The sequence below is a fragment of the Myxocyprinus asiaticus genome, chromosome 14, assembly GCF_019703515.2.
Source record: "Myxocyprinus asiaticus isolate MX2 ecotype Aquarium Trade chromosome 14, UBuf_Myxa_2, whole genome shotgun sequence".
In the NCBI taxonomy this organism is placed as follows: Eukaryota; Metazoa; Chordata; class Actinopteri; order Cypriniformes; family Catostomidae; genus Myxocyprinus; species Myxocyprinus asiaticus.
Window position 1 is genome coordinate 28,199,485 of NC_059357.1, and position 21,309 is coordinate 28,220,793.

Genomic DNA, 21,309 nt, shown 5'->3' on the forward strand with positions numbered 1-21,309 from the left:
TAAATATTATTGGTTGTGATAGGCTGCAGTCACACCTTGTAACATGCAGTCATACAACTTCCTGTCCTGAGGCCCAATAGCATTCCAGAACTCTGCTAACTCTCTCCCCTCCTCCACTTCCTGGACATTCACACATCTGCCAGTGCTCAGGCCCAGCTCAGGCGGGCACCTAATCATTACATCAAACTAATTTAGAGATGCGCAAATATGCATCATCCATCATGTTTTTCAACAGGTTCTTGTGTTGCTTATTACAAATCTGTATCTGATTTGTGATGTAATTCCTACATTTGTGTGAGGCGTTGGACGGTCTGCTTGGCCACCTGGCGGGCTCTGTTGTGGGCTTTGCAGCCGTGCCACAGGTACAGCACCCCCTTTTGGCTGTTCAGTAAGAGCAGAGAGCCACGAGACCTCAGACTGGAGCAGGAGCATTCAACCTCCAACAGACTGCCCTCCACTGGCACATCACCTCTCACACAGAACAGACGCCAGCCTCCTGAAACACACACAAAAGATTGCTCTGAAAAATTATCAGACTTTAGTGATATACTAGTATTTTAGTTTGGGTGACAAGCCATTCAATCATGATGTCAATTTATAGGCCAACCCACAAGGCTAATTCATAGGGATGGCGGATCGATCCTAAAGTATCAATACTTCCGATGCTGATGTTGTATCAAAAATATCGATCCTCAGACAAAAATATCTAGGGATATTATCATTTCACTTCAAAGTGAAATAAAAAAGGAGTAGGCAATATTAGCAAATACTTGTGCAGGATGGGAACTATTTCTTCTTCCGCACATCTTAACATGCATGCTGAAAGACACAAGCAGACAAGCGCTTGCGCCGTCACAAGGCTCGTTCAAACAAGAGGGATCAGTGCCTTGTAAAGGTAATGATAGAAAATCAGAGAAATAGCTTCTGGACAGTAGTGTAGTCTAGGAACGAGTAGATTTTTGACCCAGAACCTTTTCAATCTACTAACGCAATGCTGCAGCACTGTTGAGTGAATTGTTTATATATATATATATATATATATATATATATATATATATATATATATATATATATATATATATATATATTGTACAGAGATTCTCTTTCATAAATTCACAGTATGCCCACCTCTTCAGACACTACTACACCACTGCTTCTGGAGTAAATTCACACTAAAATAACAACATATCTTGAGGTAACATTCCTTATTCCTTGTATTTGTGTGTAATTGTTGTAAATAAGTAATTAAAAAATAGTTAACCATGGTTTTACTGAAGTAAAATTGTAGTAACCATGGGTTTTCTTTGGGGGGGGGGGCTGAAACCATGGATTTACTACAGTAGTATTGTAGTATTGTAGTAGTAACCATGGTTAAATGTAACTATGGTTTAACTAAATCTCATGGTTAAACTATAGTTACTGTAGTGAAACAATGGTTAATTTTTGTGAGGGTAAACAAAACAGAAGTCTAAGAATTTTCTGTTTAGGCTCACATTATTATATTTTATATTATATTTTAAATTACCCATTTTATCCCAAGAAATAAAAAAATAAATAAAAAAAAGTAAAAACATTTAATAGAAGTATCAGTATTGGTATCGGTATCAGCAATATTGGACTTGAAATTATTGGTATCGGATCGAAAAGAAAATAAGTGGTATTGCCCATCCCTACTAATTCCACCATGGGTGTCAAGAAGGTAACCGTCCGGATGCCAAAGTCCTCACGTGAGTTACGTATACTGTTACTAAGGTTAGGTTTCGGGCTAGATTTCGCAGACGAGGACCACATGCGCGAGTCAAGAAAATCTAGGCGGCGCACGGTCAAGTCGCGCGGCTGTGCTGATGATGCAATTTGTGTCACACATACTGTGCACAGAGGGATCCGCAGCACAGACACCCAAAAGATAATTTGGCCGTTTGTGTTAGGGTTTAGGGTTAGGGTTAGGGTTAGGTTTAGGGGTAGGGGTTGGTGTAGGGTTTAGGGGTAGGTTTAGGGGTAGGTGTAGGTGTAGGTTTTAGGGTTAGGTTTAGTAGTAGGCGTAGGTGGAGGTGTAGGGTTCGGTTTAGGGTTAGACTCCAAATAAACACAGTAAACACACTGCAAACACAGAGCATGCAGCTCTCACAAGAGTTTAGGTAACCGCAAGGTTACCTTATAGACATGACATGTTGCCTCTTTCGTGTTATCTTTCAATTTATGAGAAAAATTTGGTCTGTGGTTAACATGACTTAAACACTTTCACATTTAGTACAAACAAAAATTTGCTAACAAGTTGTTTCATAAAAACTACAGAGATACACCCATTATTCTCATATCAAATAACATAGATACAGCTATGAACAAACCTGTATCTCTACTGCTGTATTGTCTGTAAATGACCATTCCTCCCTGGAACAGTTGCAGAAAACAAGGTGGCTCCTCTCCTTCTGTTACAAACACCTGAGAGCTACACTGATTGGTTAGTGTGGGTGACAAGTCCCGCTCACTGATATTTGAGTGACGGCCCTTCCAGATGAAAAGTGCAGATCTTTTCTGCTCTTTTGCCACCTGATCAACTGTAAATGACAAAGAAAATTAACTGACTTAAAATTAAGATAGCTTAAAAACATTTATTTAACTGTATATTTTAATAAATTGTATACATATCCAAAGCTTTTGAATTTTCATATATAAAATACATAAAATAACACACACTCTTACACACACTTACTCACCCAAGGCCGTGAGGCTGTACGTCCAGCGTATAGCATATGTGTTGCCCTCATGAAACTGTCCAATGCTTTCTGGGGTGACCTCACACTCTTCCCCCTCTGAAATAAGCCACATTTTTACGGCAAGAGTACGTAACTCCACCTGTCGACCGTCACTCAACGTGACCAGGTCACGTCCTCTTCGTACGTCCACACCATCCAGAACGATTTGTGACACTCCTGAGAGACAGACTCCACCAAAGAGAGCTTTGGCATCACATGACCACTGTTCAACAAGCATTGATTCTGAAGAGGTCCTGAGCAAAGGGGCCTGAACCAAAACCAAGTCAAAGGTATAAAATAAATCAAATGCAAAATAGATTTAATAGTAAACTGATCATTATTGCACATAAGTATATGAAAAATGTAAAAATTCGAAAAATGAAAGAGGACAGAAAAACTGTAAAATATATAATATACAGGCTATATGGAAAACATATGGATATTAATGTTTTTTTAATTATGGAGTCACTCACCTGCACTTCCTCTTGAATTAAGGGTGCAGTGTGGTTCTTATTCACTTTTGTCTGTTCAAATGAGTTAGCAAACTTTTCTTTGAACAGTGCAGTCTCATTTTGTTCAAACACACGGCCAAAAAGGGCCCAGGCTGGCCGCCCAATGCCCTGCCTGAACACATACATGCACAAACAACTTTATGTTTATTTCTTTTTTTATTACAAACTATAACCTGAAAAGATATGCTCTGGTTACATAGGCTGCTTCTATTAAAAAATTAATTAGAGTGCTTGCAAGGCAGCACTGTATTCATATTCCTCAAACATTCAAACATTTGCCTAGTGGAACACTGGAATAACCCTAATTAATAACCATTTAATTATTAACCCTTTAAGCTCAGAGAACAAAAATAATCATCAAAATACTAGTAACTCTTAGAACATAAATTATCAATAACATACCATTACTTAGAGGAGATTCTCGTTAAAACGAACCCACACACAATGTAATCGGATGCATAGATCATTAGATAATCCACACAAAGTACAATGTGCACACAGCTAATGTGCTATCTGGCTAAAAAAAACGTTAGCTTTCCTGGATCAGTTGACTTCATCGGAAATTATGCAGTACGTTATGCAGCGTCATGGAATGCTAAACTAGTCTTATTATGATTCAGATCGTTGCGACCAGAGGTGGAAGTCATCTAAATATGGGCAGAGAGAATCGCTCCCTCTAATATGGCCACCAGGAGATGGTGCCAAATACATGACACAGACTTAAAGATGGCTCAAATGACAGAGAATGGAACTGAAAGAGATCTCGTTACTCAACCTGCATGCTTTGGAGAGAAAGCATACCTTTATTATTTGTTTGTTTTTTTGTTTGGAGACCTTTGGACACTAGGATCATTTATTTTTGTAATGCTATAACTTTTGATTGCTTTGTTGTATAATTTATTTTTTTTTTTAATCAGTTACAGGTGACATGCTTGGGAACAAAAAAAAAAAAAGAATTTTTTCAGAGCTAGCTAATTTTCACTATGAGATACAGTATCATGTCAAATCAGGAAAAATAAGATTTTTTGTGATTTTTCAGCAGTTTATTAGGCTGATAGTCTCATAATTTTTCATAATCTATATCATTAAAAAAATTGAAAAGTTTTCTTTTAAATTATACTAAACAATTGACACTCTTTGTTTTTTTAGTTTTTTTGAGTTAAAGTTCTGAAATTAATTAAACCGCTTAACACCCAGACTATGTTTTGTAGACTGAATGGCAATTGGTCTTCCTTGCATATATTTAATCATTTATAGCCCCCTTTACACTGCACAGTGAGTGTTAATTCTTGTGTGAAGCTGACAGAAAACAAGATTCGTATCATGATATTTGGCTCTGATGCAGAATTGAATTTACACCGACCCAAATCCTAAAACCTAAACTTACCTAAAAGTTTAGATTGTTGCCTTGCAAGCACTGCTATTCCTTCAGGAAATGGATATGTAGTTATGTACTCATTCAATAGTAAAAAAGCTTAATTGTAATATTTATACTATATATGCTTATATTAAGGTTATGCATGGCTGATGTGTACATATGTGAAATTACTTGTGAATATACGCATTGCCAGCAGAGGGATCCAGAGGGTTGATCCTGCAGTTGCTGTAGTCATATGCTCCATCCCAAACCTGCTGAGCCAGCTGCAGAGCCAGTTTCCTCTCGCTGGGGCCAACGTCTTTCCCATGCCACAAATAGAGCTCACTGCCAAAGTCAAACAGTAGAGTCTGAAACAGAAATGGGAAAAGCACTGTAATTTAATTTCACTCAACACCCACAACCAGGGGCGGACTGGAAAGAGAAATCGATGTGGTAGGTGCATGTCACGGCCCCCTTCTGCATATTGCGGCACCGTTTTGTGGCCCGTTCGGCCCCGTTTCGCAGCCGGCCCATCGGGAAAAGTCCCGGTTCTCCCTATGGCCAGTCCGCCCCTGCCCACAACATTAAATGCAGTTTTGTCATACATGTCTTAATGTATTTGGTATTTGGTATGACAGGCACATCCAACCAAAACTAAGGATTATATTTAGGATTAATCAAATTTATATACTGTAATCTGTAATGACAATAACAATAAAAATGTGTAATCACAAGGTGTTAAAATATTTGTGTAGTTGACAAGTTGACATGTCATGCAGTGTGACATGCTTTTCTTCATCCAAAAACTATTTTAACAACATTTTGCTAATTATTTTATGATTATTGTGCATGCAGCTTTCATTACCTCATATTATTGAGAGAATATTCATACTTCAAGATCATTTAAAACCAACATGTCAAAGCAAAAACGTGATTGCAAATGATGAAATGCTTATACACCATTTGTAACCAGTTATAGCACCTAAAATATGCACTTGTCCTTTAACATGTATACACATTTTTCCTTAAATTATTTGACGTTGATAAAACAAAAAGTTTATGGACACATTTCTTCTATTACACACTTACATATTAAGTATGTTTTATTCATTAGTATTAGAGGTTGACCGATAGTGGATTTTGCTGATATGATAACTAAGTTGGATTAATCGGCCGATTTCTTTTAAAATCGATTTACAGAATGTCAAAGCATTTTCTTAGTATTTCCTTATTGTGACTGACACAGACACAGAGGCAACAAGAGTCCAAAATGAATAAAATCCCACATGCAGTTTATTGTTCAAACAAAATTCCAATAATAATCAGAAAACAATTCGGTGCATAACGTCTCGGTTACTATCGTAACCTCCGTTCCCTGATGGAGGGAACGAGACGTTGTGTCGATGTAGTGACACTAGTGGTCACTCTTGAGAGCCCCGAACACCTCAGATCTTTGAGAAAAGGCCAATGAGAATTGGCGAGTGGAATTTGCATGCCACTCCCCCGGACCTACGGGTATAAAAGGAGCTGGCTCGCAACCACTCATTCAGGTTTTGTGCTGAGGAGCCGAGACAGGGTCCCGGCCATTTCAGCGGGCAGTACAGCGTTGTGGCAGGGGGGACACAACGTCTCGTTCCCTCCATCAGGGAACGGAGATTACGACAGTTACCGAGACGTTCCCCTTCTGTCACTCACTCGACGTTGTGTCGATGTAATGACACTAGGGGACCCTATACAAAATGCCACAACTAGCTGAACCGTGTTACGTGGACTGCCGGTGCAGGTGCAAGCAAGCTGCTGCGTGCGTAGTAGCAGGTGCACCGGTCTGCACGTAGCCTCCCCCAACGCCCCAAAAAACGTTGTATAGTTCCCTACATCCCTGGGGGGGAGGGGAAGAGATGTGGCCTTTTCTCTCTATATTTTCTCTCCACAGAGTATTCAGTTATTCGGCTGGGGTCATTTTAACGCTCAAGATATGTGCTGGGGAAGGTGTTCTTTTCCTATCCTATTCTTTCAGGGGGAAAAGACCCCGCGGAGACCACATCCTGCCCGGAGGGGAGGTAACATGTGGCAAGCATATCATGTGGGCTCAGAGCCGCACATTGAAGAGGCATGGTGGTAGGTCCTGCCTGAAAGGGGAGGAGCTCTACAAACACAGTGACCAGGACAGAGAGGGCTCTGTCGAAGGGAGACGCAGGTCTGCCGACAGGGAGACCGTACTGCAGAAAATACATCACAGGGGGTTACCGGTGTAACCGGCACCTGTGGAGCACCTACCTCAGTAAGGGCATACTAGCACACGTACTGGTTCCGGCTGTGAATTCCTCCGCTGAATTCGCGAGCCACAGGGCTAGGGAGGAAGGACATCCAGGGTTCACGGGTTCGTAAACTCGCATGGGAAAAGAAGTGCACATCTTCGCCTCTTTGGAGGGGAAAGGCCCTATATGCAAGCGATACACCTGGCCAGCTGTCCGTATTCCCGAATTTAGCTCTTCGTACTTGATACAACACAGGACGAAACCGGCTCAACCCGGAGATCGTAAAATCTCGCGACGGTACTGGGTGTCGCCCAGCCCACTGCCCTGCAGATGTGTCCTAGAGAGGTGCCATAGGCCAGTGCCCACGAGGATGCCAGATTCCTTGTGAAATGTGCTCGTATTCCCGAAGGGGCGGGCACGGCCTGGGCCTGGTATGCCATAGCAATGGCATCCACGATCCAGTGGGCAAGCCTCTGTTTGGAGACAGCGTTCCCTTTCCGCTGTCCGCCAAAGCAGACAAAGATCTGCTCAGAGCGTCTAAAGCTCTGCGTGCGATCCAAGTAGATGTGCAAAGTAAGCACTGGACACAGCAACGACAGGGCTGGGTCTGCCTCCTCCTGAGGCAGCGCTTGCAGGTTCACCACCTGATCCCTGAAGGGGGTTGTGGGAACCTTGCCCACATAGCCCGGCCGGGGTCTCAGGATTACATGAGAGTCACCCGGACCGAACTCCAGGCAGGTATCGCTGAGAGAGAATGCTTGCAGGTCCCCGACCCTCTTGATGGAGGTGAGCACAATCAGGATGGCCGTCTTCAAGGAGAGGGCTTTCAACTCGACTGACTCTAGCGGCTCAAAGGGGGCTACGCGAAGGCCCAGGAGGACCACGGAGATATCCCATGAGGGGAACAGGCGTGGCCTAGGAGGATTCAGCCTCCGGGCACCTCTCAGGAACCTGATGATCAGGTCATGCTTCCCTAAGGACTTACCGTCCACTGTATCGTGGTGTGCCGCTATGGTGGCCACATACACCTTCAAGGTGGAGGGGGGCAGCCGTTCCTCCAGCCTATCCTGCAGGAAGGAAAGCACTGACCTGACTGCGCATCTCTGAGGGTCTTCAGCTCGGGAAGAACACCAATTCACGAACCAACGCCACTTCAGGGTATAAAGCTGCCTTGTGGAAGGAGCTCTGGCCTATGTGATCATGTCTACCACTGCTGGTTGTAGGCCACTTAGGTCTTCCACATCCTGTCCAAGGGAGATCTGGGCGCGGATGCCAGATGGTGCCCCGTCCCTGAGAAAGAAGGTCCTTCCTCAGGGGAATTCGCCAGGGAGGGGCTGTCACGAGGAGCGTGAGGTCTGAGAACCAAGTCTGGGTGGGCCAATACGGGGCCACGAGGGTGACCTGCTCCTCGTCCTCCCTGACCTTGCACAGGGTCTGTCCCTGGGGCCAGCTGTGTGCCAGTGCGTCTGGGCCAAGAGGGGCCCCATCGGAGAATACCAGAGTGGGCAGTGGGAGGTTTCTCGGGAGGCAATTAAGGTCTACTTTTGCTTTGCCAAACCGACTCCTAATCAGCTGAATCACCTGGGGGTGGAGTCTCCACTCTCCCCTGAGCGTCACCTGCCGCGACAGCGCGTCCACTGTGGCGTTGAGGTTGCTTGGGATGTGAGTGGCCCGCAGCGACCTCAGTCGCCGCTGACTCCATAGGAGGAGACATCGGGCGAGTTGCGACATGCGACGTGAGCATAAGCCACCTTGGTGATTTATATACGCTACTGTCGCTGTGTTGTCCGTCCGGACCAACACATGCTTGCCCTGGATCAACAGCAAAAGCCTCCGCAGGGTGAGCAATACTGCCAGAAACTCGAGGCAGTTGATGTGCCAACACAGTCGCGGTCCTGTCCAGGAGCCAACGGCTGCGTGCCCATTGCACACAGCGCATCAGCCTCGCTTGGAGGCATCTGTCGTAATGACGACGCGCCTGTACACTTGCTGTAGGAGACTGTCCAAGGGCTGAACAAGTGGCGGCAGATCGGCGTGATGGCCACACGATGTGTGCCGTGGCGCCATGCCCATTTCGGGACTCGAGTCTGAAGCCAGTGCTGAAGCGGTCTCATATGCATCAACCCTAGTGGCGTGACCGGCGCTGAGGATGCCATATGCCCCAGGAGCCTCTGAAAGTGTTTCAGTGGAACCGCTGTTCTCTGCTTGAACGACTTCAGGCAGTTCAGCACTGACCGCGCGCGCTTGCTCGTGAGGCACACTATCATCGAGACTGAGTCTAACCGAGAAAAGAGATGCTCTGAACCAGGGAGAGCTTGCTCTTTTCCCAGTTGACCCAAAGCCCTAGCCGGCTGAGGTGCCTGAGCACGAGGTACCTGTGTGCGAATAGCAACTCTCGAGAGTGAGCTAGAATCAGCCAGTCGTCAAGGTAGTTGAGTATGCGGACACCCACTTCCATTAACAGGGCAAGAGCTGCCTCTGCGACTTTCCTGAAGACGCAAGGGGACAGGGACAGGCCGAAGGGCAGGACCCTGTACTGATACGCCCGGCCATCGAAAGCAAACCGTAGGAAGGGTCTGTGTCGAGGTAGAACCGAGATGTGAAAGTACTCGTCCTTCAGGTCTACCACCGCAAACCGATCTTGATGCCGGACACATGCCAAAATGTGCTTTGGCGTCAGCATCTTGAACGAGAGTCTGTGCAAAGCCCGGTTCAGAACTCAAAGGTCCAAGATTGGCCGCAACCCACCGCCTTTCTTCGGTACGATGAAGTAAGGGCTGTAAAACCCTTTCTTCATCTCGGCTGGAGGGACAGACTCTATCGCGCCCTTACGCAGAAGGGTCACAATCTCCGCATGCAAGGTGGCGGCGTTCTCGCCCCTAACCAAAGTGAAGCAGACGCCGCTGAACCGGGGCGGGCGCCTGGCGAACTGAATTGCGTAGCCGAGTCGGATGGTCCTGGCCAACCACCGCGATGGGTTGGAAAGCGCTAGCCATGCATCCAAGTTCCGGGCGAGGGGCACTAAGGGGACGATCGTGTTTAACATACCTGTGGGTGGGGCCTCGCGGCGGGAGGGAGTAGGGGATGCGACGTTGAGGAGCCTCACTTTGTCTCGAACTCGTGGCTGCACTGAAGGGACCCTCGAAGCACTTACCTTGCTCCATGTACCCGGCGTCGGAGGGGTCAGCGACGGGGGAGGAGGGACTTTTTGACCGTCCTCGTAGTCCGTCACAACCACCTGGCCAGCTCGTCGTGCACTTCCGGGAAGAAAGGGACCGGGGGGCCTGGCTGTGAGCAGCGCCCCGAACCCAGGAACCAATCATCTAGCCGCAAGGGCTCAGGGGAGTGTGGAAGGTTCCACTCCAACCCGACACACGCAGCGGCCCGGGCAAGCATGGCGGTCATCTCACCATCAGCCTCAGACTGGGTGGGCTAACCCAAAGGTGGCAGCCCAGTCGAGTCCTCAGCGTCTGACATCGCCAGTATGCTCTCCGATGCAGAGATCGAGCACTCATCCCGCTCTGGAGCTCCGAAAGGGACACTAAGCTGGCCCTGGGGCGAGCTGGTCTCCTCTCGGAACTTGCCGGGGGCAAACGAGCGTGCTGGGGAATGTGAGGTCTGCGAGCATTTACCCGGCGGAGCCACGCCCATTGAAGCCCCCAAATCGCCTCCAGTGCTAGCCGGGCCGGCCCGGCCTCGTGTCTGGAGGTAAAAGGCGAGGCGCGGGGGGCGGCTAGAGTGGCTTTCCCCCGGAAGAAGGAAAGCCGCGACCACATCCAGGAATCACACAAAGACGGAAAGGCATCTTAATAAAGACACGTCTTTAAAAAGACGTTCAACGTCAATGTCTGTGCTCTAATAGAGAAAATATACTCTTTAGCAGGAATATACACTCTTTTAGCACTGTCGAAGTGCCCAGGGGTGAAATCTGCACTCGTTGTGCAGAAGGAGAGAAAGCCGCTGGAAATGCGCCATATATCCAACAGCATACGCTTCTTAAGTGGTGAATGGAACAACAGTAGTATTCAGCTCGCTGATAGTACAACTGCTCGGCTCCGAAGAAAAAATCTGAATGAGTGGTTGCGAGCCAGCTCCTTTTATATCCGTATGTCCGGGGGAGTGGCATGCAAATTCCACTCGCCAATTCTCATTGGCCTTTTCTCAAAGATCTGAGGTGTTCAGGGCTCTCAAGAGCGACCCCTAGTGTCACTACATCGACACAATGTCGAGTGAGTGACAGAAGGGGAACTTCAGACTTTTAACTATAAACAAGACCGAAATACACAGCAACTCTTTTTTTAATATAACTCTATTTACCAAGTAAAAATGTTATAGCCTATATATTCACCAGATGAAGGGTTTTGTATATATATATTTCACCAGATAAGGTTTAATGAGAAATAAGGTTTATTATTATTCACAAGATATGGTGAATAATAGTTGGAGACACAATGTATGTGCTGAGGAGGCACATTTCCATATAGCCCTTGCTTCAATTTAGAACACTTGATTATCTAATCAAAATAACAAAAAAATTTGTTTTGAGGATAAAAACATGGATGAATGTTGTCAATGTTTAGGTGATTGTTTTTATTTCACCAGAGACCACTTTTATACTGTACAGCCAAGCTGTTCTGTAGACTCCTCCAGCGCTGGTCACAGAGGAACACAGAGGAATAATAAAAAAAGATTTTTGCCGATAACCTATACTTCCAAAAAGCTACTATTGGCACCGATTAATCTGTAAAACCGATATATCGGTATACCTCTAATTAGTATTACTCAGTAATACTAAGTACTTGCAATTACATGGACATGGACACTGTACTATAAAATGTGACCAAGCTTTCTTTAACAGATAGATTGAGATAAGGACCTGGGAGGAGTCCAGTAGAGAAAGGTGTGGTATGGAGGCCCAGCCCAGCTCATGGGGCCGGAGCCTGTCTCCCTGCAGCCTATAAATACAGTTAGACTCTGATATGGCTTTCTCATAGAGCTCATCATCATCAGCACTATCTGGACCTGCAGAGAGAAAACCCACACACAATGTGTTTTTAAGCAGTTTCATATAAATCAATAAGAGTTTGATAGATAAATAGCATATAGTTGTGTTCAACAATTGCCTTTGTACTGTGTCTGTCCCCCAAGAAGGTTCCAGAACTCTGCTGCCTGCAGACTGTCTGTATTTACACCTTCATCCAGGTGAATGACACCTGTCGCTTGACAACCAAGATCCCTCTGGGTCACAATAAACGAGGCCATTTCAGATGCCTGAAACAAACCATCAGTCAGTATCCTGTTACTAAAAACCCACAACTAATTCTGAATATATCACACCAATACCAAAAGTGCACATCAGATAACACAATGATAACATACAGTAATGCATAAGTTTTAGAAACGGAACTTCTGAATTAAAGCTAAATGTAATATTTGGGAATAAGCAAGCTCGTTTTTTAGTGTTTCAAATTTCAATCATTTTCATATTTTCACACCCAATATTATTTCATTGAGGGTGTCCAGATTGCTTGTCCTTTTATATTGCAAGCATTATTGTACTGGCTAAAACTGGAACAGCACAGTTACTGTTTAAACTGATGGAGGTACCTTTTCTCTCTCAATGGTGTTGGACAATTTGCCAGTCCAGAGGAAGCAGTGTGAGGGTGTGACCAGCAGAAAACAGTCACCACTGTTAAGAGACCGTGCCACCGGCTCCACTAACCGCACCTGTACCTGCCTCCATCCTGGACACAGACAGCACATACTGTACAGTACTACATAACCAACATGCACGTGCTGGCAACAAGAATGTAGGGAAGCTTCTGAGCATGGACCATAAACTTTGGTTACACTTGTTTAATAATGTGTAAACTTCAAAACCTGCAAATTCTATCTAATTAATATTCTGGTCTGTCTTTTCAGCACAATGGCACTGGAAGTCTTATGAAGGCAAACAACCAGTTTTAATGAGAAACAACCCAAAATTTAAATAATTTTAAAGTGAAAATCTTGATGTTCATTGTGTTCATGAGCACTATGAGAGAAGCTTGTTAAATCATTACTTGCGTTTTCATGTGAAAACCATGATCATGCCTAGAGACTGCAAAGACAAGATGAAAGTGAAAGTGAAAATGTTTTACATTTTGGTTTGTTCTCACCAAAAACCAACTGGATTGCTTCAGAAGGCACTGATTAAACCACTGTAGTCTTATGGATTACTTTTATATTGACTTTATCTCCTTTTTGGAGCTTATGGAGTTCTCGTCACCATTCACTTGCATTGTATGGACCTACAGAGCTGAGATATTCCTCTAAAATTCTTTGTTTGTGTTCAGCAGAAATAGAAAGTCATACACATCTGGGATGGCATGAGGGTGAGTAAATAATGAGAGAATTTTCGTTTTTGGGTGAACTAACTCTTTAAAACTTCTGTGGTGAAAATAATGTTAGCATATTCAGTCTTTTAAAAATATAGGTAAACAAATATATAAATAAATATATAAATAAAACACAAACTCTTGTAATCTACAACCAATAGATAAGATAGATAGAAAAGATAAATATCGTACCTTTAACATGTATGAGCATGAGTTTGTTGTATGGCACTGTGGGTCTGCTCACTTTTTCAGAGGAGGTGCAGTTCGAATTTTTCATAGCTTTGAGAAAAAGATAAAAAAGATAAAATGTAAATAACTTCTAATGAGGAAGGCTGACAAGTAAAAGACATATCAAGGAAGGATGGAGAAGGATGAACAGCGACAAACAAATTTTATTCTCAGTCTGTGAACTTGTGTACTTTATGTAGTAGTTTTAAATTTAGGAAGTCTTTTTTTGTTTTGGATCAATTTGTCTTTCAATATTTTTGAAACATTTTATTGGATAACTGACTGACTGACCCCTGTTAGTCTCCATTTCACTGTGGTCTTCAGGCTGCATGAAATCCTGTTGGATATCTTCTCGAGCAGCAAGAGCACGTAATGGATTCCTTGAACCCTGAGTCCTACGGGATGGCCGTACTGATCGCCTGTGCTCGGCTACAGCTGAACTCAATCTAAAGACAGAGAGAGAGAGAGAGAGAGAGAGCATTAAACCTGTTTGCAATCACACATAATGTGTGGCAATGTCATACATTTACAGCCAGATGTCATTTACACACAAATGCAGGTTTACATTGGAGTGTTTGTTTGACAGAGCATGCTCAGGTCAGGCTCTGTGTCTCCTCCACTGGTCTGACACACTGACAGTGAAGAGGGTTCAGAGGTCATGACCATCTCAGTATCAAACTGCAGATTCTCTTGGACATCACTGCAACAGATTGTTTGTGTCGCTGTAAAAATTAGTTTGGGAGAGTCTTCCTCCTCACAGCTTGCCTGAAATAACAGAGAATACAGGGGTCAGGTTTGCATGCCTAAACAGAGGATAGTAAAATCTGAAGTCCCTACGAAGGAAACGACTTATTAAAGATACAAAATAATGTCTTTGTGAAAATGTAAAAATACAGGAAGGTTTCTGTGAGGGTTGGATTTCTGTAGGGGTAGGATTAAGGGACAGAAAATATTGTTAGCTCAGTATAAAAACAATAGAAGTCAATAGAAAGTCCCAACCATGATAGAACAATATATGTGTGCATCTGAATGTTACCTTGACTTTGCCCTTCACCTGTGATTGGGTTTGAGTTGGTGAGGAAACCTCCTGAGCTTCATAAGAGAGACTCCTCTAAAAGGGGAGTTAGAGGAAGAGACAGATGTATTATGGATAATAATGGCAATTTCACAAACTGGCACAAACCAAATCATACACTACCAGTCAAAAGTTTGAAAACACCTACTATTCTTTATTTATATATATAATTACTATGTTCAACATTTTAGAATAATAGTAATCAAAACAATGAAAAAACACAACATCTTACAGAGTAGTTTAGCTTCTTTAAAGTGGGCATTCTCTCATTCAACTTCATGAGGTGCCCCCTTGACTGCTTTTTAAACAGCATTTAAGGAGTTCCTATGTATGTTGGACACTTGTTGAATGATTTTCTTTCATTATATTGTCCAACTCATTAGTATTTAGGCATAAGCCCATATATCAAAAGGTTTTTAAGATCATTAGAAACAAAGATGTATTCAAGTCTGTCCAAACTTTTGATTGTGTTACATGAGTAGTGTACATGACCATGCCATAAAGACAGTAAAGTGTGCAATGTGTGGCTCAAACATCCTCATTAAGAAAAAAAAAAGAAAAAAAAAAGGATTATAATATGACAAGGGAGCAGTGTTGGGTGTAATCTAATTTCAAAGTCAAAAAAGTAGTGTAACACATTACATTTTAAATTCTTGTGATCAGATTACAGTTACTGACTTTCAATTAATTTAATTACTTTTAAGTACATTATAGGGTTATGCTTATTACTAATATATTATTTATGTAGAATACATGATTTATAGTCCTGTAAAGAGTCATAGTGAAGGAGAAATGTGAGGTGTTGAGTGTATGACTTATGTGTAACAATGAACTAGAAAGAAATATAGACATTATTTTGAATTTGTTGAGCGGAAATGTGTTTTAGTAAGTAACTTACTGTAAAAGTAAAATAATTAGTAATGTGATTACTTTTTCATTGAAGTAATTATTAAAGTAATTTTATTAAAAAAAATTTTTTTTGTAATTTGTAGTGGATTACTATTTTTTAGTAACTTACCCAACACTGCAAGGGAGACAAGTGAACAATTGGGACACATTGCAATAAAACATAGGAACCAATGTTGTGTGAAAAACGCATGCAGTATAAGTCCTCTGTTGACACATTCAAAACATTCAGTCACATTCTGAAGAGTGCACACTAAACATTTGATATGAACACAAACAGATGCTCACAAACACACACACACCATAATATGCTCACCTCATTGAAAAATATCACATATTGAGGTGTGGAGCTTGGATGAGAATACACAGAGGAGAACACAGGCTCCTGAGGAGGGGAGAGGAGAGGAGAGGAGAGGACTAGGTGGTAAACATCCAGAATGAACAATCTAAACACAAAGTAACATTCACTAATGAAATCTCTCACTCCAACACACACAACATATGAAAGACTAAAAAACAACAGTAGATGGTCACTATGGTCAGTTGACAGTGATTTACACAGGAATTGTAAACACTTACACACAACCCTGCAGAAACGTCCTGGTTCCCTACCTGATGGAGGGAACGAGACATTGTGTCGATGTAGTGACACTAGGGGTCACTCTTGGGAGACCGAGACACCTCTGGTCTTTGATAAAAGGTCAATGAAAATTGGCGAGTGGTATTTGCATGCCACTCCCCCGGACATACGGGTATAAAAGGAGCTGGTATGCAACCACTCATTCAGGTTTTATGCTGAGGAGCCGAGACAAGGTCCCGGCCATTTCAGCAGGTATTTCAGCGTTGTGGCAGCAGGGACACAATGTCTCGTTCCCTCCATCAGGGAACGGAGGTTACGCAAGTAACCAGGACGTTCCCTATCTGTCACTCACTCGGCGTTGTGTCGATTTAGTGACACTAGGGGTCCCTATACGAAACGCCGCAACTGGCTAAACTGTGTTACGTGAACTGGCGGTGTGTGACGGGCAGACCACTGTGTGCCTCGTAGCCAGCACACCAGGCCGACACGTAACCTCCCCCAATGCTGTTATGAGTGTCGAATGGCCCTTTGGGGACAAGTCGACTGCCCAAAAGATAGAGACAGGCTAGCCAGTCGTGGCTCTTATCCTCTTTTTTTTTTCTCTCCCCAAAAAAAAAAGGAATTAACCGACTGGGGCCACCAGGTCTAGTCGGGGGGGGGGGGTGTCACTGCCAAGGGGAAGACACCGCGTAGACAAAACCCTGTCCAAAGTGGGGGGGGGGGGGCGGGGGTATTTTGAGTGGAAATACATCACATGGTCTTGCCGAGCTTTGTCTGAAGTATGTCATGTGGAGAAGTCCCATGGTAGGTCCTACCCTGCGGGGGAGGAGTCTCTACAAGCATGGTGACTGGGGCAGAGGGGCCTCTGCCCAAGGAAGATGCAGTTTACCAACAGGGAAACAAATTAGCAGAAGATATACGTCGCATGGGGTTACCTACGGGGAACCACCACATGCGGAGCACCTTCCCCAGTACAGGGCTTAGCTAGCACATGTACTGAGCTGGCAGCGAGTTTCTCCGCAAACTCGTCTGCCACAGGGCTCGGAGGAAATCATCCATGGAACACAGTTTGTGAACACTACTGGGAGTAAATAGTGCACGTTTTCAGCTCAGGGGAGGTGAAAGGTGCTATGCGCAAGTGATACACCTGGCCAGCTGTCCCGGACTTACCTGCTTGTGCGTGCCACTACACGGGATGAAACCGGTTCCACCCGGAGATTGTAAAACCTTGCAAAGGTGTTGGGTGTTGCAAATGTCTGTTAGAGAGGCTCCACTGGACAAGGCCCAGGAGGCCGCTACACCCCTGGTAGAATGGGCTCGTAGCCCTACCGGGGGCGGCACGTCCTGGGCGTGATATGCCATTGTTATGGTGTCAATGAGCCAGTGGGCGATCCTCTGCTTGGAGACAAAAGCAAACTTGCCTTCAAACAGGTCAGCACCGACTGTGTGCGTTCGTTTGTGAGGCGCACCATCAACAAGACTGAGTCCAACTCCAAGCCGAGAAAAGATATGCTCTGAACCGGGAGGAGCTTGCTCTTTTCCCAGTTGACCCGAAGCCCTAGTCAGCTGAGGTACAAGAGCACCAGGTCCCTGCGTGCACACAACACATCCCAAGAGTGAGCTAGGATTAGCCTACTATTTAGTCATCGAAATAGTTCAGGATGCGAATGCCCACTTCCCTTAGCGGGGCAAGTGCTGCCTCTGCGACCTTCGTGAAGATGCGAGGGGACAAGGACAGGCCGAAAGGGAGGACTATGTACTGATACGCCCGACCCTCTAATGCAAACCGCAGGAAGGGTCTGTGTCGAGGTAGAATTGAGACATGGAAGTACGCGTCCTTCAGGTCTACCGCCGCGAACCAATCTTGATGCTGGACGCTCGCTAGGATGCGTTTTTGCGTCAGCATCTTGAACAGGAGTCTGTGCAAAGCCCGGTTCAGTATTCGCAGGTCCAAGATTGGCCGCAACCCAGCGCCAAACCTGCCAAAATGGAATGGTGGATGGTGGTCGTGATGACGGCCGTGCACACCGGGTATGTGACCCAGGGAATGAGGAAACCGCTCTTTTGCTGAACTGTTGGGTATCGCAGCCACTTAGGCATATGGCGAAATTACATGAAAAAGCAACAAAAGATTATCCTCCCGGCCCTCCACCGGGGGATGGTGTGGTCTGCTTACCAGCTCCAAGGCAGTGGGTTTCGTCGTCCCTGGGTCGCCCATCTCAGGGGCGCTTCGAAGCCTTTCGTGGGTTCTTGGCGGCCGGCCATGAGACGGGTGGCGTCTGCTTCCTGCGGTGGGCTCCATGCCAGGGCCGGGCCGAAGGGGCAGGCTGTGGCGGAGCTTGTGTAGTCACTTCAGGGGGACGCCCTTGGTGACGAGCAGGCGGGGTGCGGGATCTTGAGCCGCGCCGGGGCAGAATGTGCCAGATAGCCTCCGTCTGCTTCTTCACCAACGAGAACTGCTGGGCAAAGTCCTCGAAGGTGTCGCCGAATAGGCCAACTTGGGAAATGGGGGCAGCAAGGAACCGTGCCTTGTCGGCCTCTCCCATCTTGACCAGGTTGAGCCAAAGGTGGCGCTCCTGAACCACCAAGGTGGACATCGCCCATCCGAGAGACCGCACCGTGACCTTCGTCGCCCGGAGAGCAAGGTCGATCACCGAGCGCAGCTCCTGCATCAAATCTGGGGCAAAACTGCCCTCGTGCAGTTCCTTTAGCGCCTTGGCTTGGTGGACTTGCAGGAGAGCCATGGCGTGCAGGGCGGAGGCAGCTTGTCCAGTGGCACTGTAGGCTTTGGCCGTCAGGGACGACGTAAACTTACAGGCCTTGGACGGGAGCTTTGGGCACCCGTGCCAGGTGGTGGTGCTCTGCGGGCATAGATGCACCGCGAGTGCTTTATCCACCGGGGGAATCACAGAATAGCCCCTGGCCGCCACACCATCGAGAGTAGTGAGGGCGGGGGAGCTGAAAGATCGGGAACAGGCAGTAAAAGGTGCCTCCCACGACCTTGTCAGCTCCTCGTACACTTCCAGGAAGAAAGGAACTGGAGCGGGGCGTGGCTGTGAGCGGCGCCGCAAGCCCGGAAACCAATCATCGAGCCACGAGGGTTCAGGGGAGAGAGGAGGGTTCCACTCTAGCCCGACGCTCGCGGCTGCCCGGGAAAGCATGTCCGTCATTTCCATGTCAGCCTGTGACTGGGCGACCGTACCCGAGGGGGGGAGCCCAGCTGAGGCTTCTGCGTCCGACTGGACGAGCTCGCTCTCCAATGCTGCGCTCGAGAGCTCATCAGCTTCGTGGGCTCCGAACAACAGGTCGAACCGAGACAAGCCGGCGGACTCATCCAGAAGACCGATCGGAGCAGACAAGCGTGCTGGGGAATGGGAGGTCCGTGGGGGGATACCCGGTGGAGGTGGTCCCATTTTGGTCCCCAAATCGCCCCCAGTGCTAGCCACGCTGGCCTCATACCCATAGGTAGAAGGACCGAGGTGGGGAGCCTCTGGGGTGGCTTACTTTCTTACGAAAGCAAGCCGCGACTGCAACGTTGCCATGGTCATGTTCTCACAATGAGTACATGATCCATTCACGAACGCTGTCTCCATGTGGGTCGCGCCCAGACACGAAAGACAGCGATCGTGACCGTCAGAAGTTGAGAGATAACGACCGCAACCAGGAATAACACACAAACGGAAAGGCATCTTTAAAAAGACGCGTCTTTAAAAAGACGTTCCGTGTGTGCCGCTTTTTTAGAGAAATATACTCTTTTAGAAAAATATACTCTCTTATTTCTGCCGAAGTGCCCAGGGGCATTCTCTGCAGTGCACCAGTGCAGAGGAGGGAGAAGCCGCTGAAATGCGCCGTCAGATCCAGCAGAGGTGAATGAACAGTCATGGGAATTCAGCTCAGTGAGCATGACCGTTCAGCTCCGAAGAGAAAATCTGAATGAGTGGTTGCATACCAGCTCCTTTTATACCCGTATGTCCGGGGGAGTGGTATGCAAATACCACTCGCCAATTTTCATTGGTGTTGGGCCTCATGAATTCAGATAGAAGACAAAGGCAGGCCTAACACAGTCGTAAAAACCTAACTCAATCCCCCACATTCCAAGTCGTAAATTATACTGATAAAAATCGTGCCAAAATCAAACTAAGGGAGTCCAAAAAAGACTACAAATCCCATGAAGCCTTGCTCACTAAAGGATCGAACTCTCAACTCCTATTGGATGAGGCACACAACAGAACGTCCCTCAAACATGACATCATCAGGAGTTGAAATACATCTGAAATGCTTTCGGGATTTGCTTCCAGCAACTTTGTTCACTGAGTATAGACGTAGTTTATCGCTGCTCTCAGGTGCAACCTCGTGGCACAAGGAAGTAACGTCCAACTTGAAACTGTGGCCATACAATCTCCATCTCGCTGGACGAGTTGTGATTACTCTGTGTTCAACCGAACACTCATTTCTGAGTTCTCCGCCAGCCCGCCGAGAATCAACAGCCTTACCGCCCGCCGACAGAGCGAGGAAACGGCCTCTCATCATCACCCGAGCCTCAAGGAACCGGGTCAGAGTTAAAGGACGGAGGAAAACACATTCTACCTGTGTCCTCATGCGATTCAAATAAGAGGTTTACGTCTGAGCAGAGATAGAATATTATAGTGTGTTATTCTTGTGTTTCAAGGTTTTTGCTTGTACAGTTTACGGACCGCCATGTCCGCTCATTATTAATACTCAGGGTGTTAATTATCACGAATTTGTTTTGCTGTATTGTGGTCCAACCAAATTGGACTGTTGTGCAATTTCGCCATCGCGGGTGAGACAGCAACTGAGTTCATCCATTAAAGAGTCAAATAACGCGGGACTGTTTACGAGCCGTCCACCGCGTCTCTGAGCGATGAACTAACAGCTGCTTTCTCTCCCATGATCACGAAATCGGCTTTAGGGTTGTCACTTCTCTCTCTCTCTCGTACTAACCACATACACACACACACACTCACGCACGCGGCCCCTCACAAACATTCTGTCACACATTTGGCTCGTAGATAGCTTAAATGCTAAAGCCCAGCTTTGTCCCTAAGCTATTATACAAGCGGATACACGCGGTAACTGGTAGACGCCATTGACTGGTTTCTCTCCGCCCCCATTTGCGGTCATATTCCCTGGCCGGAAGTCTCGCATGACATACTCTCCACGAGAGTCACGTCCGCCATTTGGTGCGCGTCCCTCCTTACACACACACACACACACACTGTCACACACACACTGTCACACA

General features: G+C 45.9%; 1 protein-coding gene across 4 annotated transcripts in view; it reads right to left on the reverse strand.

Moving 5' to 3' along the window:
• The window catches only part of LOC127452141 (supervillin-like), a 58,640-nt gene that overhangs the window by 3,866 nt on the left and 33,465 nt on the right, over positions 1–21,309 (reverse strand). For 3 of the 4 annotated variants that reach the window (XM_051717369.1, XM_051717368.1, XM_051717365.1), the window contains 14 exons: positions 15,786–15,854; positions 14,525–14,599; positions 14,054–14,253; positions 13,780–13,934; positions 13,453–13,539; positions 12,491–12,627; positions 12,007–12,154; positions 11,760–11,905; positions 4,818–4,993; positions 3,230–3,380; positions 2,718–3,024; positions 2,349–2,558; positions 289–496; positions 36–169 (listed from right to left, as the gene is read on the reverse strand). In XM_051717369.1, coding sequence (XP_051573329.1) covers positions 36–169; positions 289–496; positions 2,349–2,558; positions 2,718–3,024; positions 3,230–3,380; positions 4,818–4,993; positions 11,760–11,905; positions 12,007–12,154; positions 12,491–12,627; positions 13,453–13,539; positions 13,780–13,934; positions 14,054–14,253; positions 14,525–14,599; positions 15,786–15,854 — 2,203 coding nt within the window. The remainder of the gene's footprint in view (positions 1–35; positions 170–288; positions 497–2,348; positions 2,559–2,717; positions 3,025–3,229; positions 3,381–4,817; positions 4,994–11,759; positions 11,906–12,006; positions 12,155–12,490; positions 12,628–13,452; positions 13,540–13,779; positions 13,935–14,053; positions 14,254–14,524; positions 14,600–15,785; positions 15,855–21,309) is intronic. The other variant, XM_051717366.1, reaches the window with a different exon arrangement.